The sequence below is a fragment of the Sphaerodactylus townsendi genome, linkage group LG02, assembly GCF_021028975.2.
Source record: "Sphaerodactylus townsendi isolate TG3544 linkage group LG02, MPM_Stown_v2.3, whole genome shotgun sequence".
Taxonomy (NCBI): Eukaryota; Metazoa; Chordata; class Lepidosauria; order Squamata; family Sphaerodactylidae; genus Sphaerodactylus; species Sphaerodactylus townsendi.
Window position 1 is genome coordinate 140,097,355 of NC_059426.1, and position 26,439 is coordinate 140,123,793.

General features: G+C 41.5%; 1 protein-coding gene across 4 annotated transcripts in view; it reads left to right on the top strand.

Moving 5' to 3' along the window:
- The window catches only part of MIPOL1 (mirror-image polydactyly 1), a 254,510-nt gene that overhangs the window by 201,902 nt on the left and 26,169 nt on the right, over positions 1–26,439 (top strand). For 3 of the 4 annotated variants that reach the window (XM_048485912.1, XM_048485911.1, XM_048485909.1), the window contains one exon: positions 5,768–5,998. In XM_048485912.1, coding sequence (XP_048341869.1) covers positions 5,768–5,998 — 231 coding nt within the window. Of the gene's footprint in view, positions 1–5,767; positions 6,003–26,439 lie in introns of those variants that run through there. The other variant, XM_048485910.1, reaches the window with a different exon arrangement.

Here is a 26,439-nt window from a genome sequence, read left to right on the forward strand (position 1 = left end):
CAGCAACAGGAGCCTGCAGGGGAGACAGAGCCTCAGGCCACCTTGCTGGACAGGAAGTGACGGCAGCAGCAGCAAAGCTTGGCAGGCATGAGGAGCAGGAGGAGGAGACAGAGGAGGAGAAAGATAGTCAGATGGAGGAAAGAGGGTAGAGATGTTGGAGGACAGGTCAGTGCTGTACATGCCTCCGGCTTCATGGCAGAGAAAAATGGAATTTGTGATATTATGTTGTTCTAGAAAGGGAGCGTTTAAGCATATACTGATTGCAGTTGCCCAAATCACTGGGTAACCACTGAACCAAAAGCAAAAAAGCAGGCTCCAAAGGGGGAAAAATGCTTCCCTGTTCACAGTTGCTATTTGGGTGCTATGTATATTTTTTCAACATAAACTTCTCAGTTTTTTCTCTAGGTGGAGGGTGAGTGTTTCCCATACAATACAGTTCAGTCTATTGATCATGTTTTTTTCTGTCTCCTGTGGAGTTCAGAGGGGTATACACCGTCTCTTAAAGAAGAAGGAGGAATGGCAAAAGGCGAATGGGGTGGGGAGCAGAACTAGGCAGACACTAGGACCCAAGCAGAGCATTCAGCAAAAAAGAAAGTCCAGAATATGGTAGATTAATATAGAATTCTACTTTAATCTTTCCATGAAAAAGAGTATAAAGTGCTGACCTTCAAGTTTCTTCTGCACAGAGCTCTTCCTCCTTTTTTTCTCTTCAAATTTTAAATTTTAAGTGTCATGTTTTCACCAATCTCCTGGATTTTAATAAGCTCTTCTGATATTTTTCTTTCCAGATCATACCCAGAGCAAGGTTGGGGGAGAGTGGAAAGGAAGGTTTAGACTTGTCCACTCATGCATCCTTCTCTGGCCCTACGTCGGGAACCATTTCCACTCCCACTAGTGGTGTAGTGCCAAGAGGGTGGAGGGAACGTGACGCACCGGTGCGGGGGCATGGCAGGGGCACAGGGCGCACGCATGCTCTGGGCACAGTTCCCCCTAGCTCTGGCCCTGACTACCACCCACTATTGCCACCCTAATAACACACATACACACACACACATATAAATTACTAAAAAAAATTAAAATGGCAGGGGGAAGGGAAAGCAAGGAGGATGCAGCATTCTTGCTTTCTCAAAGAACAGGGAACTGTGCCACATGGAAGCAACATTAATGTGAAATAATCATACACACACACACAGAAAGAGGGATGAAATCAATTTGAGTGGATTTCATTGTGTAACATACTGGGATGAACTATTGAGACAATCTGCCTTCATCACTCTGGTTAAATTGTCTCTACTTCAGAACTGTCAGTTTGGTTAGTGATATAATTGTTTCAAAAGGCTATCATAATTGGAATCCTATCATTGTGAAGCAGCAATGCAAGATTTCAAAACCACTATTTTAGCAAGTATTCGAGAGCAATATGAGATATTAGAAATCCAACATGCTAAGTGACCTAATGTATTGTGAAGTGGAGTCTTACTAAAATGAGATTTGGCTTTGATTTCTGCTTTTTCCAGTGTATTAGATTGTATTACAACAAACATGATAGATTGCATCGCAAATTTTGTAAGCACAAAATAATCCCTCATAAAAAGCTGTGACTGAATTACTTTTTTTCATGTATATTTGTTAGCAGCACTGACTAGAGGCCTATAAACACTTAGATTTTAACATCTGTCTACAGATTCACTGAAGTTGGATGAGAAGTTCAATCCTATGCATGTTTACTTAGAAGTAAATATCACTAAGTATAAAATTTTAACATTAGAAGTATGTGTGTGCGTTAAATGCTATCAGTCACTTCTGACTCATGGCAACCTCTGAATCAAGGTCCTCCAAAATGTCCTATAGTTAACAGCCTTGTTCAGGTCTTGAAAACTTAGGGCCACAGCTTCCTTTATATTCACCTCAGATTGGGCCTATGGGATGCCCCCCTTTGGACATGTATGTTAATGAGGTAAGGGGCTTTGTGTGTGTCAGCAAAGCTGGGAGCAACACCATACGGGGTCCAGACTTTATCAAGAGGCTAAACAGAGTCACTCAAGACAGAATGGTCACAACTGAGATACCAGACTCAGATGTGTCCACCCCCTTCAGGGATCAATGGCCACATCATCAGAAGAGAACAGACAGTTCCAGTAGTAATGAGGACAGAGAAATTCTTAAAGGCTAGCTACTGGGTAGCAGCAGCAGTAGAAGGCAATACTGGCTGAGGATCTTTTGTAGACAACAGCAGCACCACTACAGCAAAGGCGGTGGTAAATTTCTGGCCAACTTACCTCAAAAATCCTATAATGAGACAATTAGAAGTCTACAGGGAAGTATTTAAGAAGTTTCGTAGGAGCAAGCCCCACTGAAGAGTCCTGCGTGGACCTGGTTAGGATTGTACTCTGTGATTCTGTCAGTAAAATTCGTAGTGTTCCCAGTGTGCCGAAAGAGCAGGATGGTAATGTGTTTGGCTTACAGCTTTTATTCTTAACTTGAAATGCTTAAGTATTTTTTTTCTTCCATTCTTAGCGAAATGTAAGTCTATATTTTTTATTTGCTACTCTTCCAATGATTTTGGAGTGCCTCTGCTTTGTGGATTTTTCATGTCTCTTTATACATTATTTATACTTTCAAAATGTCTTTATTTAATTGAATAGGTACTTCACAGCATTTTCAAACAACCTCAGGTGGTAGGTGTAATGACATACCAATATTCTGACCTTTCACTTTTAGATTTCTATTAAATCAGCCATATTTTACTTATTCATGTAGGTGGGTTTTAATTTCTATATGGCTATGTAGTGATATGGCCATGTTTTCTGCAGAAGGGAAAGAAAAGGACTGTGCCAACCAGCAGTCTTGACTCAGAGCTTGTTTATTATCCTGTGCCCACTTTCCAGCGCTTAAAATAGGAAAACATAACGTATACTTGCTTGCACGGTAACCATTCAGGAGTGTGTGTATATGTTTGCTTTCCATCATTGTGTATTCTACTCACCTAACATTTCACCACCCCCACCCCCAAAGCAATGGTAGCAAACAAACTGTTGTTCTGGACAACAATTTTACTTTCTCAACTGTCAATTTTAAAACACATGTTTCATTTAATAAAGCCTTTCTCCTAACAGTAAGACCATAAGTAAGTAAGACCAACCTTACTATTCTCAGTCTAACTTTCAGGTGACTATTCTCAGTTTTTATCAGGTGACTATTCTCAATCTAACTTTCCTCACAATGTTACAAGGCAAAATATAGGGCTATATGCAACATGGGGGGCCCTTCCACACATGCAGAATAATGCACCCTCAATCCACTTACACAGTTGTTTGTAGGTGGATTTTGCTATTCTGCACAGTAAAATCCAGCTGCAAAATGCCTTGAACATGGATTGAAAGTGCATTATTCGGCAGGTGCAGAAGGGGCCTGAGGAACGTGGAAGAAGAATAAAAATCTAATCAATAAATATTGCAAATATTGTATTTTTTATAATATCTGGTGAAAGGAAACATTTTCATTTGTTCTTTATGCTCACTAACTGTTCAGCCTACAGCTCTGCAAAGGATCTGGTCAAATAGTTGACCAAAGAGAACTGGGAAGATGTGCTTGTACTTTGTTCCTGAAAACACATGGGAAGTTGTGGAAACAACTCTCCATCCTCCCACTGCATATGCAGATCCCTAAACCAAGGCCCATGCTACACAACTATAGGAGATGTTGTGCCCTGGCAAGCACCTTCTCCTACACAAATATATGTGTACAGCAGAGGTGGGATCCAAAAATTTTAGTAACAGGTTCCCATGGTGGTGGGATTCAAACAGTGGTGTAGCGCCAGTGGGGCGGGGCACGATGGGGGCGTGGCCGGGCATTCCAGGGGCGGGGCATTAATAATTTCTCTGTTACTGTAAAAAATCTTACTGTAAAAAAAAGTTCCTAATTTCCAGCTGGTTTCTTTCTGTCCATAATTTAAACTCATTATAGCAAGTCCTATCGTCTACTGCCAACAGAAACAACTACTTCTCCTCTAATCGACTGCCTGTCAAATACTTAATACTTTCAAATACTTAAATTTGTTTCTAGAAATCAAAAGAAGGATAATTTCCTTAAACAAGGAACTTTACCATATTTCTAAAACATGTTTTTAAAACAGCCCAACAGGGAGAATTATCCCGTTTTCTACCTTTGCTAACCAGCCACATAGGAAACAACAGGACTTTATGATTTTTGGACCTAATGGAATTTCTAACGGAAAGGCAGACCCAATTAGTAACCCCCTCTCGGCACACACAAATAATTAGTAACCCACTCTTGGGAACTGGTGAGAACCTGCTGGATCCCACCTCTGGTGTACAGGTGCCTGCTTAAGGCATGATCTGTCTCTTGCTGAATAAAGATCAGAGCTATTTTTATTTATCTGTATTCTGTTAGCTTGTGAAAAAGAATGTATCCACGTATCTTCCAAAAAAATAGTGTAAAACCGTACAAATCAAGCAAAAACAATATCAAACATAGAAAAAGGAGCAGGGAAATCATCAAAGAGCCTGGAAAAAATAAAGCATGTTCAGTGCATGGCAAATCATTGCAAGGAGGTGCCACATTCAAGGCATCCCACTTCAAAGGTCCTACAATTTATTTAGGCTTCATTTCCATTGAGATGTAAGCTACTTTCAGCCCTGCACTGCAATCCTAAACAGAGTTCCATCCCTGTGAACACATTGATTTAAATGGAGTTAGAAGGGTTCTTGAGTTTGCACTGTAAATTTCTGGAAGCCATTCTTTTCCTGAAGCTGTTGCATCCTTAAATGCTAATGAGGTTGTCCCAAGGTTGACCTGAATAAAATGGAGCTCCTTGACACCTCATAGTGCAATCCTGAGCAGAATTATATAGTTCTAGGGTTACTGAATTGAATGGGTTTAGACGGCTGTAACTTGATGTAGGATGTTAGACTGACAAAATGTAATGAAGCAGGATGAGCCTTTTTGCCCATGGGGAGGCATTTGTCAGAATCAGCTCCTATGTGAAAATCCATTAAACTATCACATGAGGTAAATCCCTGGTGACTCCACCCTTCAAAATCACATCTGCCAGGGTGTGACATCCATTTTTAAAGCATACTGTCCTACTTCCCCATTCACAAGAAAAGAAAATCAAAATAACTCATATTTGCTTGGTCATTATTTCTAGGAAATGTTTGTGACTTGAAATAGGTGTGACTGCAACCTCCACCATGTAAATTAATTTTGAAGAACAAATAAATACAAAATCATGTTGTGGATTAAGACTGCTATATTTCAATAATTATTAATAGCATGGCTAAAAGCCCTTGATATAGCAATCCTGCTGAAATGAAGCAGGGCTGGGTCTGATCAGAGCCTAGATGGGAGACCTCATTGGAAATCTATGTATACCACCTTGCATGGGAGACCTCATGGGAAATCTATGTATATCACCTTGCATGGGAGACCTCATGGGAAATCTATGTATACCACCTTGAGTTGCATGATGGAAAAAAGGTGGCACATAAAAGTAATACAATAAAGTAGTAGTAACTATTGGTTCAACTTATATATGTGAACATGAACATTTCAGAACTTGGGTTGAGAGGATTACTTTGCCCCTGGATTTTTTTTTTTTACATCTTTGAAAAATTCTTCATGGTATACTTATGTTTAATTAGACCCTGCATGTATGTGTTTTGTCCTGCCCCAATTGTCTGAAAGTACAGGCCAGAAATCACTCAAACATTGTACATCACTTGATCATGTGTCTTTGTTTTCACAGCCTACACCAATCTTTGTCTCAAGAAGTGAATCTTAAAGATCAGTTCAATTCCGCTCTGATGACATATGAAAAAGCTCTAAAAAACAGAGAGGAGATTGTCTCTACGCTGCTGCTTCAGAATGAGGAGTTAGCAACCCAGCTTCAGCAAACGGCAGAGGGGAGAGCAAACATGGAATTAAAGTTTCAGCATGCTTCAGAGGCATCACAAGAGGCCAGCAAAAAAATTCAGAAGTAAGTTAATTTCCTTCTAAAAATGCCATTTGTCAGCTAATGGACTGCTATTTCTTTTCCTATGGCATAAAATAGAGATTGAAGTTACTTTTTTTTAAGAGAGAGAGACAGACTGACTACTGGAGTTTTTTAAATATATCTAAACCTTGTTTAAACAATTCAATAGATTTACTACCATACTTATTCCATGTCTGACTTCATCAACAAAAGAGTAATTGTTTGTCCATTCATAACCCATTTGATTCTGCATGCTCACCCATCTATAGATGGGAGGGGAATCACTTTGTCTTTATCCATATAAAATATTTTCCTAATAGATGATTCATACATCTGTTTTTTGTTTGTTGTGACTGCAATTATTTAGCATAGGCGGATTCCACACAGGCCAAAAACAATGGTGTAAAAACAGTGTGAAAACAGTGTATACCCTTTTACACCATTTTAAACCATTTTATACCGGTTTCACACCGTTTTCACACTGCTGTTTTTGGCCCATGCAGAATCTGCCCTAGTCATATCTAGAAAAGGATTTAAATAGGAAAACTATAATATCCTTGATCAGTGGCGTAGCGCCCATGGGATGGGGGGCACGATCCCCCAGGTGTGCCCCGGGGCAGGGGCGTGGAGGGGGCATTCTGGGGTGGGACGGGAGTGGGCGCCACTGCAGCAGGGGCGCAGGACACGCACGAGCCCTGGGCACAGTTCCCCTCGCTCCGCCCCTGGCCTTGATCCAGTTCCTCACCTTCTCCTGTGTAACTGATATTAACCATTTTTGAAACAGCATGAGATACCCTTATAGATCTTATTTACCCCAGTGAACAGCTTCAAACATTTAGGGGAACTGGGGGAATACCCTTCTACCTTGGCCCTGCGGTGAGGGTAAGTGAAAGCATGTAAGTACAGGCATGGCCTATTTTAGCCACATCATTGAACAGCCAAAACCTTCTGACGCAGCTGCTGTTCTGGAATCAAAATATCAGCAATTACAAATAGCTGTTGTGAAGAGTATTTCCCATTAAACCAAAATACAGTATTGAATGAGTTGAGTAAACTCTTGCTAAAACTGATGGATGAAAACAATTCATAAAATTGGGAGTGAATGAAATTACTCAATAGGATGGCATGTAGTATGTAAAGTTACTGTCCAGATTTTGTATCGATGCCTGTTGCTTCTGGATTGCAGCATGTCAGTATTTCTTGGCTCTTCTTCAAAGGTAAAAGTTCTTCACACAGAGAATCTGGTGAATGAACAGCCTGCACCAGTTGCCTATCTGTGGACTTAAAGCTTGTATTTTGTAGATAGCAAAACTGTCCTCTGGGTTGCTGGAAAATATAGCAACAGCAGACAACCTTTCCCAGGCCATGGCTGAGTCCTTGTGATGCCTTTGTTCTTGCCTGCTGCACCCGAATTCTCTCCTCCTTCCTACATGGAAGAGAATGGATCATTTTGCAGGTACTTGCACATTTCTGGAACTGGATCAAGTGAAGTGTGGTGGTTAATGGTGGGAAAGCCTCATTCTAATAGCCTCGTGCCTTCCAACAGTTTCAAGTCCCAGCATCTCTCTTGTTGTTATTTTTCCATTTAATAACCATCTCCCACTGCGAGGATATCCAGATGGAATCAAAATGAGTTAATGTAGTTTTTTTCCCCTCTTGGAAGATTCAAGTGAAATAATATGAGGGTTAATGTCACTTTAAATTTAAATGTGTGCAGTCTCTCAGCCAAAGAACTTAATGCCAATGTCAGCCTGCTTACCAGAATAACCAAGTTTAATCAAAAGCCAGGTTTTTATTGGCTAGCTTGCAGAGTAGATTAAATTAATAACAAGCCTTGAATACAAGTTCATCATAATTCCTGTCTTTTGGTTGTTCAGTGTCATGGAGAGAGATTATGAAACAGGAAAACTGAATGCCAAAAAGGTCATCATCTTTTGACAGATTTCTCAGAGAAAGTCTCCATTGTGAACTTGCTGAAAAATCCAGGCTTTACAGGAAACTCCAAAGTTGACAATCAGTTCGCACTGAAACTCATTCTCCTTTGTTCTGCTTAGGTACTGAAACTCATAGTTTTTAAAATCTGAAAGATAATAAAAGATATTGTGGCATATGTAATTTGAGACACAGGGGGTTTTTTTCAAATGGAATTAAGATGACTGAAAACTGGTTTTGTTCTGTGACAAACAATTCTGAAGTCTGACACTGTTGAAAGTGAGACTAGCAGTTTACTGCTGAGTCCTATGTGGGTGTACTCAGAAGAAATTCCTGCTGTGGTCAATGGGCCAAGCAAGTGGGCCTAGGATTGCAGTTGTAGTGTTTCTGGCACTTTTACAGCTTGTGCTTTGATTTGTTCAAGTGTCAAGCAAGAGGTGGAGGATAGCTGCCAAGCATCCATGAATCTGGCTACAGTGCACCTGACCAAAGTACTTTCCAAAGCATTTATGCTGCCCTGCTTCAATCCCTATTATGTGACCACAGAGAATTCCCCCCTTTCCTCTAAAGGAACTGTGATAACCAATGAGGCTCCTCCCCAGAATACATTTCTGAAGATCACTGCAGCAAAAAAGCATCTAGAACTCAAAGAGAAACCATTATTTGTGCATTTCTACGAAGTAACAAAGACAGCCAGTGTGGCATTGTGGTAAAGATATCTGATTAGGGCCTTAGAAAACCAGTTTCAAATCTCCCCTCATGCTATAGAAGCTTGCTGGGCAGTCTTGGGCCAGTCACACACTCTCAGCCCTGACCCTGGCTAGTATTTAGATGGGAGACTTTCAAGGGATACCCAGGTCATGTCACTAAGGCAAGTAATGGCAAACCACTTCTGAATGTCCCTTGCCTTGAATACCCCGTGGAGTCATCATAACTCTTCTATGACTTGACAGCAAAAAAACCAAAACCCTATTCAACTATTTATTCAAAATAACTGCTTTAAAAAGAAGCATTCAGTTAACAAAAATTGCCCTTTGGACATGTGCCCATTTTGGCCCCTTGGACACGTGCCCATTTTGGCCAGTGAAAGCTGGTGGAGATGGAGTGTGGTCTTCCCTGATAGATATAATCAAGTTAATTCTGTCCTCAGAAGTTTTCCCAGAGGGGGTTGAAAGAGGCAATTGGAAGACTGCACTTAAAAATACCTTTGGATCCTCTTTATCCACCACATGTCTCATCTTGCTTTCCTAGAAAAGGTAATTAAGAGAGTGACAGTTGAACAGCTTCAGGCAGGGACGTAGGTATAGATTTTTTAGGGGAGGTCCAGGGGGGCAACACCCCCACCCGCCCCTAGGGCATGGCCATGCCTCCCCAAGCCCCGCCCCTGGCCTAGCGCTTATAAAAGCAGCTCTCCGAGGTCAGGGATGGCAGACTCCCCTGCCCTGCCCTTTCCCTCCACTCTGGGCAGAGGCATAGAGGGAAAATGAAGCCTGGTGCAAAATCTGAGTTTTGCACCACCACCGGGCAAGCCACTGCGATAAGTCTGGGAATCCACCCCTAAACAGCATCACTTTCAATGTCAAAGTGTTTAAAACTAGAGAGCCCTCCAAATTCTCCTTTTAGAAATCCACCTTAAAGGGAGAATCTGAAGTCCCCCAGTTAAACAACACATTGAAAAGTGATGCTGTTTCCTTTGGGAGTGGGATTATCCCCACCCTGAAACAACAGCATATCCACTTTTCGAGATTTGGCATAGTGGTTAAGAGCAGGTGCATTCTAATCTGGAGGAACCGGGTTTGATTCCCTGCTCTGCCACTTGAGCTGTTGAGGCTTATCTGGGGAATTCAGATTAGCCTGTGCACTCCCACACACGTCAGTTAGGTGACTCCTTGGGCTAGTCACACGCTTTTCGGAGCTCTCTCAGTGCTCCCACCCACCTCACAGGGTGTTTGTTGTGAGGGAGCAAGGGCAAGGAGATTGTAAACCCCTTTGAGTGCTCCTTAAGCAGGAGAGAAAGGGGGATATAAATCCAAACTCTTCTTCTTCTAAACTGAGGACCTCAGATTCTCCCTTTAAATCCATGCCGAAGGGGGTGGATTTAAAAGGAGAATCTGGGGAAATTTGGGGGGGTGCCTGCTGTCAGGGATGCAATTGTTAAGCTAGAAGCATCAAACTTTCAGGGTATCTTTTGGAGTCTCTCCTAATGATACTTCACTCCAGGTTTGGTAGAAGTTTGGTTCATGGGGGCCAAAGGCGGACCCTCAAAGGTGTAACTCCTATCCTATTAACTCCTCTACTGGAAACAATGGGGATGGGAGCACTTCCCCTTTGGGAGTCCAGCTTTGGACTCCTGGACCAAACTTCAGCAAAACCTGGTAGTAGAGCTAATAAGAGACTCTCCCTGATAATATATCCCAGGTTTCCAGGAAGAAGAGGGTCCAGTTATGGATCCTCAAAGGTGTAGCCCCCATCTTCTATTAGCTCCCATTGGAAACAATGGGGGATGGGGGCACACCCTTTGGGAGTCCATAACTTTGGACCCCCCTGAACCAAACCTCACCAAACCCAGGTAGTATCATCAGGAGAGTCCCCCAAACAATCCCTGAAAGTTTGGTGCTGCTAGCCCAAACAATGCACCCCCTGCAGGCCAAAAACCAAAAAAGCACTAAAATTTGGGCTGTCATCAATGGGCTGTCATCAATACACTGATGACACTCAGTTGTATCTGCTGATGGGTGGCTGGCTGGACTCTGCCCCAGATACTTTGGAGGCCATGGTAAAATGGTTAAAACAGAGCCAGCTGAAATTAAATCCAGCAAAGATGGAGGACTGTGGCTGGGCTGGGGAGTCTTGGAGGGGAATGGCTACCTTCCAGGTCTTGATAGGGTGCAACCAACATCTTGGCCAACTGTCAAGAGCTCAGGTGTGATGTTTGATGCCACATTATCAGGCTCAAATTGCACCAGTGTCAGTTGGTCAAAACATTTACTGATTATAGCCAAGGACTATTATAATATAAAATATATAAATAAAAACAGAAGCAAAGTTGCACAGCTGGTCAAACTAGCTATATCATCTTTGTCAGGCCAGGTTACTGGTCCCTTACTTGACATGCCTTCACCAAGCTACAGTGATCCATGCAACGGTCACCTCCAGGCTAAACTATTGTAACTCGCCATATGGTCAGCTTTCCTTGAGGCTGACTCACAATCTCAAACTGGTGCAGAATGCTGCAGCTCAGCCCTTACTGGGACCCTGTGGTATGAACACCTTTGCCCAGTGCTCTGTCAGCTGCATTGGCTGTTGCTGGAATACTGAATCAGATTCAAGGTTCTGGTTTTAACCTTTAAAATCCTGAGCAGACTAGGGCCATCATATCTACAGGACCACCTCTCCAAATATACCCCAAGGAGAGCGTGCCACTCTGTGGATAATAACTGTCTGGTGATTCCTGGCCTGAAAGATATCCAACTGTCTTCAACCAGGGCCAGAGCATTTTTTCACTCTATCCCTAGCCTGGTGGAATGCTCTGTCAAATGAGGCCTGGGCTTTGTGGGACCAGCCTAAATTCCGCAGGGCCTGTATGATGGAGCTATTCTGTCAGGCCTATGGTTGAGGGCAGAAATAGCATGTTCCATCATATCTGGCCTCTCTATCCCTCCCCTTGTTTAATTCCTCTTGTCTTTCCCTTTTCCCATTTCTTTCCCTATACTCCATTCCCCTTGTTAGATTTATTTTATGGTGCAATTGAACTACTGTATTCTAAATTGATTCTTAAGCCACTCTGAGTCCCTTGTTGGTGAAAGGCAGCATATAAATCAAATAATAAATAAATAAGAATTTTTGCCTTGCACATCAGTGTCTATCTGCTTCATACCACACCAGCAATTGCCATGGATATGTGATACAGGCATGGAGATGATCCATATGTTTGTGCCAGCACCGAGGGCAAGTTGTTTTTAAATGTTTCACCTGCCATGAAATGTTGTTGTGGGCAAGTATTTCTGGCTAGATCCCAGGAGGCTGTGACGTTTAAACCAACATAACAGCCTCCCAAGAAGCTTCAAATGATGAGACGGACGGAAATCTGAGGAGCAAGAATGGCTCAAGTGCACACGGATTGCCTGCCAATCCCCAGGAAAGCATTCTGTTCATGCAAGCTGTAATTTTAGATGTATAATCCATGTTTTGAAGTAGTTCCAGTATAAAAGAAGTGGGAGCTGTTCCAAACCACATTTTACTTTTTGCCTTTTCCATGTGTGCAAATGCATTTAATTTGTGTTCTCTGTCTGTGCATTCACACATATGTACACTAATGTGTGTATGCATTGAGACAGTAGCTACCTTGGGATCCAACAGAGCAATTCTGAAATTATTTCTGCCCTCAAAATGCAGCTTTCTTACCTCCTCCTTTTTTTGTGGGTCAAAATGCTCCTAAAATTCTGCACCCAGAAGCAGGGGGGCTGGGGGAGTAAGAAATTTGCATTCCACAGATGGAAATCATTCCACCCATAAAATGCTCCATTGAGTTCCCCATATGCAGAATGTTGTGTGCATGTATGTTATGGTACTTGTGAATGAGTGTTCTGAGAGCTATGCAGACATTAAAAATAATACAACTGAACATATAAGGGAATGTACCCAATTGCCTGTCCCTCATGTCAGCACATTCAGCCAAATTTCTCCAGTGAGCACTATTTCTGTACAAGTGTACAGAAACTGGTAGGGTTTTCTATGCAATCAGGAATAAAGTGAAAATTGAGTCTGAGAAAGGTGGAATAAACATGAAATGAATATGTGCAGATTTTGTACATGCTTAGAGCAGTCTTTGTTTGACTGATCGTACAGATATTGCAACAAGCCAGCATTCCCCTACATGTTTGTAAAGTGGTACATATTTTTAATATCTACATAGCCCTTGAGTGAATGTCTGAACATATATCCATTCCAGTTTTGAATCCTCAGAGCAATATTTGAAAATTCCCAAGTTCAGAATGTATTTATGTTGAATATGTAAATGTATAGCTGTGCATGTACAGTAAAAACTGACATAAGTACACTAAATGTGAGGAAGGGCTAGTCTCACAATCAGAAGTGTGTTCATTCAACATATGTTCATCATTAGTCCATGTGATCTGGACCCCAGTTTTTCAAGAGTGCTGGTCTCTAGATGCAGATTTGGAATTATCACATAAAAATAACACTTGGATATGTTATGAATGTTCATGTATATGACTTAGCAGTCCTATAGCCTCTCCATGAGCTGGACTTGAGCCTAGTTTCACAAATGTGACAGAATGAGGCAACAGAATTCTGAGTTGGTAGAACAGGGTAGATAACTTCAGACTGCAGGGAAAAGAGATTCATTTTTTATGTTCCCCCAAGTAAAAATAGTTGGGGAGAGTGATACCCTAGTCTATAACATGCTGGGTAGGTCTTGCACTTATGAAAAATTACAAATGTAGGGTACATTCCATCACAGCACATTCTCATTACTGCTTCACAGTGTTGTATATAGAAACTGGGCCCTTGTCAGGCAGCATGAAAGATTTTGACCACCTTATTCTGCACCCAGAAACATTATTTTGCATGCCAGAATTATTGTAATAAAAACAGATTTTGCTACGAACACATCTCTACATGTTCCTTTGTCTACAAAGAATACTATAGATGCTACAACTATGTTACAAGGAAAATGGCCATAGAGTGCAACCACACACCAAAAGCAACCCAAATCCCTGAGAAAACAAAATCCTTTCAGTGGTGCAGAAACGTAACATGAGCAACAGTGCTATCCTAAGTAGAGTTACACCCCATTAATCCCATTGATTTCAACTGCTTTAAATTGATGTAATGCTTCCTAGGATTGCACTATGATTCTTCTTAGGGTTTGATTGAATCCAGACTACAATTTTATATAAGATGTGATAGGTTAATTTGTTGCATACATGAGTGCAAAATATTATCAAAAACACAGTGCGAGAATATCACAATCTACTAGGCTGTGAATCTGGTTGGATAATGGCGTTGCCAGACTTGCCCAAATATCCTACTTCAGGTCTTTAGAATTTGTGATAAAATAATTTGCTGCTATAATGGAATAGTCTTACTATGAGCTGCGATTATTACAGAGGAAAATTTCCAGCTTGGCTGTAATTGCTCCCCACCCCCAAAACCAAGAGTGCTGTAATGGACCTGAAAAATATAACCTGAACCAGGCTAACTTCAGCATCAGTTTTTATGAAAAGAATTAACTCAATTTGATGTGCTTAACTGCTTTGAAAAATGTCTGCCAAGTTAGTGAATGCTAAAGTGAGCCTTCTGAGCCTGTAGCAAAATTAAGCAGCTGGGCAAAGTCTTTTGACAACAACAGCATGCCCTTTTTATCAAGAAACTGTGGAAATGCTTGCTGCCTCTTCCCAGCACCCACAGTCAGCCACGCCATCTTATAATTCAACCTGCAAACAGATTAAGCAGCTGAGTTTGTGGAATGTGTGTTTACTTTGAGCTAAGAACTCTTGTGTGCCACTATAGAGATTCCTCTGACACCTCTGGGACAGCCGCACAGACAGTTCTTACTCATCAGCAGGGAAACTCGGCTGAGAATTCACAATTCTTTTGTAACCTCAACTGCTTCATACAGATCAGCCATTTGCTATTAGGCAAAACCTGTTTGTTAGTCTTTTTTTATGAGAAAGAGAGATAAAATATTCTGCATTTGAAAAAGGAGCTGACAGATTCCTGTACTGAAAGCTTCAGTTAAACCCCCCCTTTTTTTTGTGCTACCCTAAGGAGATATTTCATTGTATATTTATATAACGTGAACTGCTCTGAGCCCACTGTCGCAGGGGAGAGTGGGGAATCAAGTTAAATAAATAAATAAATAAATAAATAAATAAATAAATAAATAAATAAATAAATAAGGAACACTCTCTCACCTTACTCAAATAAAAATGTAAAGTGTTTGCTTTGCATAAGAAATTGAGAAAAGCAAAGTGAGCAAGCAACATTTTCTAATGCCCTAATTTTCAGTCACATTTCACTGTTGAGGCTGCATTCATATGTCCCACTTAAATAAACTCATGCATGAACCTGATGTTGCCAGAATCAGATCTACGCAACTCGATCTTTATTCCTTCATTCTCGGTTGATGATTACTGGTTAAAAGTCAATTTCAGATGCCTGTGACAGATGAATGCAGGTGCAAATGTTTCCATATACATAATATTCAGTATTGAGCAAAAGTTATCTCCATATACTTTCAGAATATAAACATAATTTATCGTACAAATCAGGATTGTTTATCGTACAAGTCAGGATTGTTTGACATCTCCTGTGGGATCAGAGCTTCTGCTTTTGTCGTGGCAGTTCCCTGTTCAGGGCTAGAATTTCATAGGTCACAGAAGCTCCCAAAAACAGAGCAAAACTCCCTTCTTGTAACTCTCTGCTGGCGCAAGAATACTGTGGATAACATTTGTAGGATTTCAACCAGTTATGGATGCCAGCCACTAGGTTAAGTCTGGTGATCTCCTGGAATTACATATCATATCCAGAATCCATAAATCAGTTGCCCTGGGGACAATGGATGCTTTGGAGGATGGACTCTGTCCTCCACTGAGGTCTCTGTCCTCCCTGGGCTCCACCATCAAATCTCCACACATTTCCCAACATGGAGCTGGCAACCCTATCCCTGCCCCCTTCAGGGGGTTGGGGGGGACCAGGCCACCCTCCAGTTATTCCTCCTTTTTTTAGCCCTAAGGGATGTTCAATTTCATCATCAACTTTGGAGAGCATGAGAGATCATGGGGGAGAAATCCTGCTCTCCAAATTCCTTATGCTGTTGATGTGACTGAACCCAAAATTGCAGAATCAAAGTGGGAAAAAATAGCAGACAGGATGATTAAATATGAATCAATGGGTGATAGATATCAGTCTCATGGATTAAAGACTATCTGAGACCATTAGTTTATGGTTTCCCAGTTCACGGGAGGTCACCAAAGATGGTGACAATTTAATTATGTAGGGATCAAATTCTGAAAATTACTATCAAGAAAATTTATTCACAGCAAAATGATCCTAAACCCTGACTGCAAATTATTTAGGTTTGCAGATAACCCTGATACCAGTGTAATTCTAAGACACACCAGTTAGGAGATGGGCCAGTATGTCTGGAAGTGAATGGGTACTATGGTGTGCTAGTGCCATGGTGGCACAACTTCTCGGACAACACAGAAACGGGCAGTATCTGGGACTTGCAGCAGGATGAGCAAGGTCTAGATCAGTGGTGGAATTCAAATAATTTAACAACCAATTCCAGTGGTGGAATTCAAATAATTTAACAACTGGTTGTTTACAAGCACCATTTTAACAACTGGTTCTGCCAAAGTGGTGCGAACCTGCTGAATCCTACCACTGGTCTAGATGGTATAAGCATTCCCAGCCTGCTCCATAACCCTATTGTAACTGTCAGAAACAGTGAAAAACAGTTGCCCACCCACAGCTGCTCACTACACCTAAAATCCATGGTACAACTTAGAGCACGTCTGTAGCCAATCATAGCCCCCATCCTTCAGCTGATACATGTGCAGCATGAACATCCATCTCTCTGGCCTCCTCTCAGCCACACTTATTCTAGCCTGCCCCCATGCACTTTTGCAAGCTGCTTAGCAGACAAGTGTAAGATACGGCTGTGTATCTGCTTCTACATTTTGGGATGCTGTGTGGGGAAAGCAGTTACTTGCCTAGTTAAGGACTCAATATTTTTGTGATAACACACAAACGTACTTTTGTATAAAGTCCTAATCACTGGAAACAGTGGAGATTTGCCTTTTTTTTCAACAAGTTGTAGATTTTACCCATCACAAGTCTAGGGATTTTTTAACTGTGTGTTGCGAAAGGTAATTTGACTGTGGAATATCATTGTTTTCAGATTGTTTTCAGATTGACTTAAAACCCGATGCAGAAGAATTTTGAAATTAAAAAAAAATTAATTTCCACAATTCCTTTTGAACACATTAGCATCAAAATGAGCCCCGCCTGACTTAATGAAACATTTCTAAGTAGTGCTTATGATTGTAGCTTTAATTTTAATCTCCATGTAATGTATAATATAAGCCATTTGGTGTCCCTGCATATAGTCAGACATCCACAAGGATGCTACATTCAACAAAAAATAACAAGGAAGTTATTGATGCAACAAAATGATAGGGCTCGAGATGAAACTTTTCTCACTGACTTACAGTTTGAACAAAACATTTCACTGCCTGAAATGTAAGACTGTAAAAGTGACAGAATTGATGGAATATATCCAATTTAGGCATGGAAGGAAATGTTGAAGTCATTTCAAATAGCTTGAACTCTTTTTATTAATTTTAGAGAGATATGGAACGAATATTTTACAGGTCTTTTGTACCAGTGTATTCGGTAACTTTCAATAAATTAAAAAGTGTAAGATTCGATTTAGCAGAAAATAAAATTGTATTTTATCAAGATATACATTTTGTAAGGCAGAACATTAATTATAATGTAAAACAGGATAAAGTTTTTTTCATATATATCTCATATAATGACTGCCTATATAACTATTTTCCTGCAATAGTGTGCATCTTTTGCAACATTAGCATGAAAACACTAGAAAATTACAGCTTTTATGCTTTAGAATGAGTTTCATGTCATTTGTATTTCAGCTTATGTGATCAGTTTATAAATCTCTGTTTTTATGTGATGCTGCCATTTGACTCACATGCAGTGTGCAAGACACATCATATTTGAATAGACTTTTAAATAGGTGTCAGGATCTTCTTCCTCTCAAAGTAAAACTAATCTGCCTTCTTAGTGTTGGAATTGTGTGCATTTCACACCAATGTCCAAGACATTCTCCAGCGCCCACTGGAGGGTATAATCTTTCCCAGAATGATCTGAGCAGTGCAGTTCAAGAACAAGAATGAATAATTGAATAATCACACCACAGTGTGAGGTGACCCTCAGACAGGGGACTGACCAGTTACCCATATGGGTTTGGGAAAAGATGCTCTGATGTTCTTTTTTGACACAGCTGTGAGAAGAATGTGGCTAAGACCCAGTAGTTTTTCTGGAGTATAGCTGGCAAAGGAAGCCATGAGTGGAAGAAAATTTAACACACGGGTGTAAGAGCTTCATTGATTTGATCTGAGGGGAATGCCTAATGACTGGAAGAATCAACCTTGGCAATGAAAACACAAAGCTCTTTTCATCAATTCAAACTCCGACTCTAAAGCTGCAGATGGTTACCTCCAGCATTGCCTATTCAGTGCAAGGTTTTATAAAATGGCACTTTGCTGAATACTAATAGATCAAAACAAAGATTTAATTACGTAAAGATGGGTTGTTCGTTTTTAAATGAGGATACAGGTCAGTGTCTCAGAAAAGGATAATATGAGTATCTTTGATACGCAGGTCTAAAGTCTTTCTGAGATTTTTTAACTGCAAACATTATATCATTAACTACAGAATGTATTCTACAGAGCACAATGTCTATTAATTAGGAAGCCGATTTGGAGCTGGGATTGCAGATATCTATACCCGTTCATTTTCCCCCTTTGTGCAATACCAGTTTACTAATGGCTGAAGTGAATTATTCAGAAATATGTTTGCTAGAAGTATTATAATGAGTAGTGCATGACTTTAATCTTGCTTTAAAAACCAAAATGGACCTAGCAAGTAAAATTGTACTTACCAACATTAAGCTAATAAAATAGGTATAACTGGTTTAATTTTTTAAGGTAAAGACAAAAAGTAACATTTGATTTCTTTTTTATTTATTCTATTATTGTATTTTATTAAATCTGCTACCCTTCTCGTCCCAGCCAGAAATAGAAAAAAGAAAATAAATCACAGAAACAAATTATTTTGTTTTGCATCTTTTAGTGTGTTGTATCAATATTATTTGAATACTTTAGTTTTATGTTTAATATATATGTGAAGTCTTCATTTTTAGTGGAAATCAAATTTTAGGCCTGAATGGTTTATTGTCTCATATAAAGAAAATTCCACTATCTAGTTTTGTTCTTTGTGTTAAGGATCTACCTGAATTTCTTTTGAAGTATCATCGTGTAATTCAAATTAGAGAACGTAAAATAATTATTTCAGAGAGCTATTTTGAGATGGCAGTTACTACTTAGGGTATGTATATTTATCCCACTCGTACATCCAGAAAGCAAGTTTTAAGGCCCTGTGGCACAGAATGGTAAGTTGCAGCACTGCAGGCAAAGACTGCTAGTTTAGTGTTTTCACATAAGACCATTTGGGGCAGAAATAAAACGTTTCAAAAATGTTTTGACCCTTCAGCCGTGTGGAATTCCTGCAGGAAACATTCTATATTCCAGCCTGAAAACATTTCATTTGTATTGTGCAGAAAGGACCTTTGTATGTATAAGGGATCCAGCAACGTAAGAAGCTGAATAACTTCAGTGCCTGTTCAAGTTTAGTTGAAAGACAGATCCTGAAAGTAAACAGCCTTCCAAACAGCTTATTTTAAGCTTAGTAACAAATCTCACATGACCTAAAAATGCAGGAAGTAGATTCTTTTAAAAAGTTAAAATTATGATGCAACTAAAAAGACAAATGTCTAAAGCATCTTGCATATGACCAGCTACATCCAAGAAGTTTGCAAGAGAGGTGGACTCTAGAGTCAAATTGTATGAGATGTTTTTTCAAAAAGTTGAGTACAGATTTCCATACTTACCCTAGATCCCACCCCCACCCCCACAAACTTCACTTACTTTCTGTATCCACTCAAAACAACTGTAGGAAACATGGATTTTATAGCTCAATCCAGATTGGGGGGCATGGGGTGCGAGCAGAATGGCTGAAGGAAGCAGTGCAGTTTATTGGCTGGGAGACCAAACAGGGGTGCCTCTGACTGCTGCCTCCAGAGTTTTGTTGGCCTCATTTGTAGACTGGCACAACCTGAGGTATTCCCAGAGGCCGAGCTGACATTAATTGGCTCCCACTGGTCTTTCACTAGTGGTGGGAAGGATGGACTTATGCCATCCTTTTGGGTGGCAAAACTCCATATTCCCCTATGGAGTGCTTTTGGGTGGCCAGGGAGACATTTTGCAGCGGTGCTATCCCTCCCATCCAGGATTTAGATTGTGCTGTAAAAGTCTCTGGGGGATTGATTTGGCTCAGGACCATAGCACAAGTAGCAGAGGGGTTCTGCTTTCCCTCTGTGTCATTTTTCTGAGACTACCCCTGGAGGTGGTCACTTATCCCACTTTGCAGCTGCGTTGTGCATGGAATACTATGCATGCAGATCCAAAGTGGGGCAAATAAGTTCTCCCCGGGATCATTTTGGTTTGGAAAAACACCATGAGAGGAAGGCAGCAGCCATAGTCCTGACCTGAATTGGGCTCCTGAAATCTTTAAAATTATGTTCCTCTCAGCTCCTGTGTTGCTTCAGAAAAAAGCAAGGTCACCAGACCCAACTATTGTGTTGTTTGTCTATAAGGGAACACATTTATATCTGGAGAAGAAGACCCTGGAGATCTCCCAGAATTACAACTGATTTCCAGATTAGAGAGATCAGTTACCCTGGAGAAAATGGCTGGTTTGGAGGGGTATTCTGTGGCATTATACATCACTGAGGTCCTTCTCTGCCCCAAACTCTATCTACCCAATGCTTCTTCCCCAAATCACCAGGAATTTCCCAACCAAGAGTTGGCAATCCTAGGATAAGGTAGCTGACCCAAAGAAGAATGTGTTGTTAAGTTGCAACTGACTCATGGTGTCTTCATCCATGGGGTATTTCAGGCAAGAGACAAGTAGGATTGGCTGTGACTTTTTTTTCCACACAGCAGCCCCAGTCTTCCTTGCTGGTCTTTCTTCCAAGTATTGAACAGGGTGAGAAAGTCAGAAAAGTGTATTCTTAACTTGCGGTCTAAAAATTATCAAGGTCAGCCAGCCATTTTAAAATTATTAATGCTTTTTGGTTATGCACAGTTTCTTCCTCCACTGGCATAAATAGGGCATCCTGTACATATGATAGCAGTTTCTCAATCATGAGCTTTTCTGATATTAGAAGGGCTTCTTGGTGAAAAGGACTGGAGACCTTTTCATCACAGCTAATACCTTAGAAACACTAGTTTCATGATTAGGATATTTAGTAAGGTGATGTATGATTGTGACGACATTCATATTCTGTAGGCTTTGGCATGGATCCCATGGACAATTTGTGCTGAAGGAAGGGGTGTGATATTTACCAGTTCTCTCCTCCAACTACAGACCTTTAACTCCCTTCTCATACTATCCTTGGGTCTTCCTTGTCCACAAGGAATGACATTTGGTAGATTTTTTTGGTCTTCAATGTAAGAGGGTAGTGAGGAAGTCTCAAAGGGGGATTTACCAGCCATTGTAAGATCACCCTACCCACCCACCCACCCCACCCGCACTCCTGTTGACCTTTACTTCTAACATCATTTCTCCAAAATGCAGCAACTTTGAAGGAATTCTGTGGGATGCAACATCAATGTCTTAAATTTCCTTAGAGCAGGTACAAGAAGAAAGTCTGAAATTGAAGAAAGAAAGGTTCCCAACACACATGGTGGAGAGATTGTCTTTAATTGGCACATAAGCTATGGAATATGTGAATAAAGGGCACAGTAAAGTCACTGGATTTTGTGACGGTGGGTGTGCAAACTGAGTCTGCCTTAGGGATTAAGGTTTGTGTAGAATTAAGACTAATTGCAATGTATAAAGGAGTTGTGTGTGATCCAACTGAGAACTTACAGAGTTTATTTAGGTATTTAAGACTGATTGCACACATCACAGTTGTTTTAAACCCTTCAGTAATCCCAGTTATTACTCCACTCAGGAAAATTCATTTGCAGTGAAAGGGCTTTTTTCTCCAGGAACTGTCATGTATAGTGTAGTTATAAGTTATAAGGAAAGTCAACCATTCACTAGATTAATCATCACTCAGGTATAACCCATGTGCACACAAACAAACTTTTAATAGAAAGTCCAGTAATTTCAAGGCAAGATATATTCCTACATTTTATGAAAAACCTGCTGACAGCATCCTAAGGAAATTATCTGAATGGTCATGTAAACCAAATCCTATTGAAACTATTAAAAGCTTCACAAAACTTAAGCCTTCCTTTCTCTATATTTAGAACAAAACAAACTAACAATGCTAACAAGATGAATTACGACGTTACCTTATACTCAGTGCTCAAATTACAGCATGGCCTATCTTTTGTGTCAGGCCCTCTAGCTAGACAGTGGAAAGGATGATTCATAGGTTGTTTCTGCATGGTCGAAATATCCTGGGTTGAGCAAGGGAAATATCCCGGTTTGGCCAAGAAGTTCACATGGTTCCCAGTCCTAAAACGAGTTTGCCCCGTGATATTTCCCTCATCCCAGGATTTTTTTAAAAAATGTCATGCCTGCCTGTAGTGTCTCCTCAGTGCAGCACACTGAAGAGATGCCTGGGCCATCTCTTCCTGGTAGTGAGCACATGAAGCAAGGGCACCATGCATGAGGTTGAGGAGGTGCGCCACCAGCACCATAAACACACCCAGCAGCTGCACCACCTCTGTTGAACCAGTTCAATAGGTTCAACAGAGAATTTCCCGGCTCACAAAATGTGCTCCTACCCAAAAACCACAGAGCAGTTGTAAAGGCGGCCGCCAGCAATTCAAATTCAAAAGGCAGGGCAGAGACGTTCATTGAAGCTGCTGCCCCAATATAACAGCCAATCAAAACACGGGACACCGAGGATATTTGCACATGCATTGATACACTTGCAGTGTAAATACAAAAGACCCAAGCTCATGCAAAACAAATTGAAGTATTTTCTCCCAGTCTTCACTCCATTCCTTCACTGAAGTGGGCAGCCATGCGAAGGGAGAAACTGGGATAAAACAGACCCGGATTGTCAGGTACCAATTGTAACCTGGTATAACTGTGCTGTGCAGAAATGGCCATAAAGGCTCCATAATTTGAGTGTTGTCTATAGTGAGTCAGAGTAGTCATCCATTTAATCCAGAGCAAGCTGGCAGGAAAGCTGACAGTGGTTTTCCAAGATCTCAAATAAGGTTATTCCCAGACTACTGGTGTAGAAAGTGACCCTATAAAATATAAATTATATAAATACAGTTTTTGAGGCAAAAGACATTCAGAGGTGGCTTGCCATTCCATGCCTCCATCTATGATCCTGGACTTCCTTGATGTTCTTCTATCAAAACACCAACCAGGGCCAACCATGCTCAGCTTTTGAGATCTGACAAGATCAGACTAGTCTGGGCCATCCATACTAGTGAACTATGGGTGGCATTCACATGATGACATGTAGGTGTATGAATTCTTTAGGGCCTTTAGGGCATGGCCACCACCAATCATAGATGAGGTGAGCCTAAGGCATATAGGTAAGAGTACTTGACTACAATCTGGGAAATGTGGGTTCAAATCTCTGTCCTGCCATGCAGCCTGTTGAATGATGCCAGATGAGCTACTCCCTCTCATCCTGACCTCCATTACAAGGTTATTGTAGAGATAAAACAAGGAAAGGAGAACTATACTGCTCTGAGCTGACTTGAAGAAGGATCAGATAATAATGCATGCGATTGGTAGTTCCCATTGGGATAGCTATCTGAACCAATCTTTAGTTTTTCCTAAACTGGCAGGGTAATCCTAAGGGGAACGTGTCTGTGCCAGCAAGTTACAAATTATGTATGGCACAATTCAAAGAGCTAATTTTATGCTAAATGCCATTATAGTGAGCCAGTGTGGTATAGTAGTTAGTACATTGGACTAAGACCAGGCCAGTTCAAGTTCAAACCTTCATTTGGTCATGAAGCTGTGGTCCTAATCATTGCCTAGAGTTGCTATCCTCTGGTTGACAAAGCCCTGGAGATTTGGAAGTGGAACCTAAGAAGGGCAGAGGTTGGGGAGGAGAGGGAGCTCAGCAGGAATGTGAGGCCATAGTCTGCCCTCTGAAGCTGCCATTTTCTCCAGGGGCACAGATCTCTGTACTCTGGAAATCAGTGGTAATTCTGGGAGAACTCCAAGCCCCACTTGGGCCCTTTTTACACTACAGGTTTGTTCTAGAACAATTATTTGAGGCCGCTCCATATTCTACAAGTTTTCCACACTTTCGAGCCCTTTAGCATGGATCAGTTTTGCTCACTTTCTGATTTGCTCCACATCTGACCATTTACCTCACTTTTTTCCTGCTCCTGGATGTATGTACAACTTAAAAGACATGGTTTAACTCCAGATGTGCTTGGCTAGTGTGTTATACCTTGCGACTGCTCCACTTTCAAAATACCCGCCCAAGCGCTGACGCAATTGAACCCAGCCAATCGGAAGCCACTACTGAATTGGAGTTGCACACACAGATTTTTAGGTTTCAATTTGCTCTCACTCGCCTTTTACTGCTCCTTGCGGTCGGTCATGCTTTCCATTATCTCTCTGTAGCACTCGTTGGATCAGCAGGAAGGAAACCCGGCTCATTGTTAAGCCGTTTACTCAGGGGAAGCTGTCCATAAGAGGCAGAGAGCCCCCCCCCCCCTTTTTATGCAACCAGTGTGTACTTCGGAGATGCTCTTGTAGAAGGAAGGGGATTCTCTGCTACAGTGGAGGGGTGGGGGCTATCCAGGGGCATAACGAGGCAAACTGGAGCCCTGGGTAAAACCATGGTGCCCCACCATGACCCAATTTAGTTGCACCAGGTCATTGGTACCAGCAGGGGTTACGTTTTTAGACATATTGGCACCAGAATTTCAGTGTATCATTAGGAGACTGTCCTGATGCTACCCCCCAAGTTTGGTGCAGTTTGGTTCATGGGGGCCAAAGTTATGTACCCTCAAAAGGGTAGCCCCCATCTCCTTAGCCCCCATTGGAAAGGATGGGGCCACCCCCTTTGAGGGTCCATAACTGAACCAAACTGCACCAAACCTGGGAGGTATCATTAGGGAAGTCTCCTGATGAGACCCTGAAAGTTTTGAGACTGTGTCTTCAGAAATGTGTCCCCCAGCCTGCACCCCCCATTGACAGCAATGCAGTAAACTCACTTCAGAACAAAGATTCTTGGCCAAATTTCTGGGATGTTCCTGCAGGGGGCGCATTTTTTGACATATCGGCACCAAGATTTGGGGGTATTATCTGGAGACGGTCCTTATGACACCACCCAAGTTTGGTGCAGTTTGATCCAGGGGAGCCAAAGTTATGGACCCTCAAAAGGGTAGCCCCATCTCCTATTAGCTCCCATTGCAAAAAATGGGGGATGGGGGCACCCCTTTTGAGGGGCCATAACTTTGGTCCCTCTGAACCAAGCCTCACCAAACCTGGGGGGTATCATCAGGGCAGTCTTCTGATGAGACCCTGAATGTTTTGAGACTGTGCCTTCAGAAATGTGCCCCCCCAGACAGCCCCCCTTTGGATGCAACCAGCCTGTACTTCGGAGATGCTCATCTAGAGTGGGGGAGGAGGAGGATCCAGGCATGACAAGCTGGGGACTGGAATAGAAGGGAGGGTAGATCAGAATCACCAAGATAGTTAATAATCCCAGTGAAGTGAGAATACTACAGTTTGTTTTTAAAGTGCAGGCACCAGCTCTGTATTCTGTTGTGCAACTCTGTATTTTGTTATTTTCATTAGTCTTGGAGCAGACAGAATTTCATCTCAGAAAAAAAAAATAGCCAGGTCCTTGTTGCTTTTTCAAAAGACACATTCCAACCAAGGATGTCTTGTGCTCAGTTGTGGAGAGCCACTCCATTGTAAATGAAAAAGAACTCTGTACATACTTTTGGGTTGCCAACAGATCTGCTGGAAAATGCCCTTTTTTTTAAAAAAAAGTCAAGGCTTAATTGTGGGAATGCGGAGCACAAGCGCACAATAGGCAATTGGAAGGAAGGTTTCTGAGACCTCGTTATACCCCCGCAAGAAAGCACGAGATAACAGTAGCCAATAGGAAGACAGGAGTGTCATCTTCTCATTGCCACGTCACGCAGCAACGCGTTCGAAAGTACCTGCCCCTGCACGGCACAACAGCCAATCAGGACATCCATGGCAATCGAGGGCAACAGCACTTTGTGGTAGTGTGGAAATGTCGGCTTTCTTGAATCAGATGCAGGACCGGATACCTGCCATGGAATGCGTTTGCAGTGTGTAAGAAAAAATCTGAATCAAAAGGGTCCGGTTGCTGCTCCACATAGCATTAATCCACATCTACTTTACATTTTTTGCCAGTACGGAAAGGGCCTTGGAGGTTAACAACCTTGTCTCTCAGCCTTATATATCACAGGGATCTTGTGAAGATAAAGCAAGGGGGAGGAAATCCCACATATGCTGCCTTGAGCTTGTTCGAAGAAGCATGGGATAAAAGCATGATAGAAAGCTTCAACTGCTTGCAGCAAAGTCTACCAGTCCTTCCTGCTCAATGTTCTAATCATGCATTCATAGGATCACCCAAGTGATCTAGATAGCAAAAGGCATTCTTAACTGACCCTGTCCTTAAGAATTTGTGACATTTT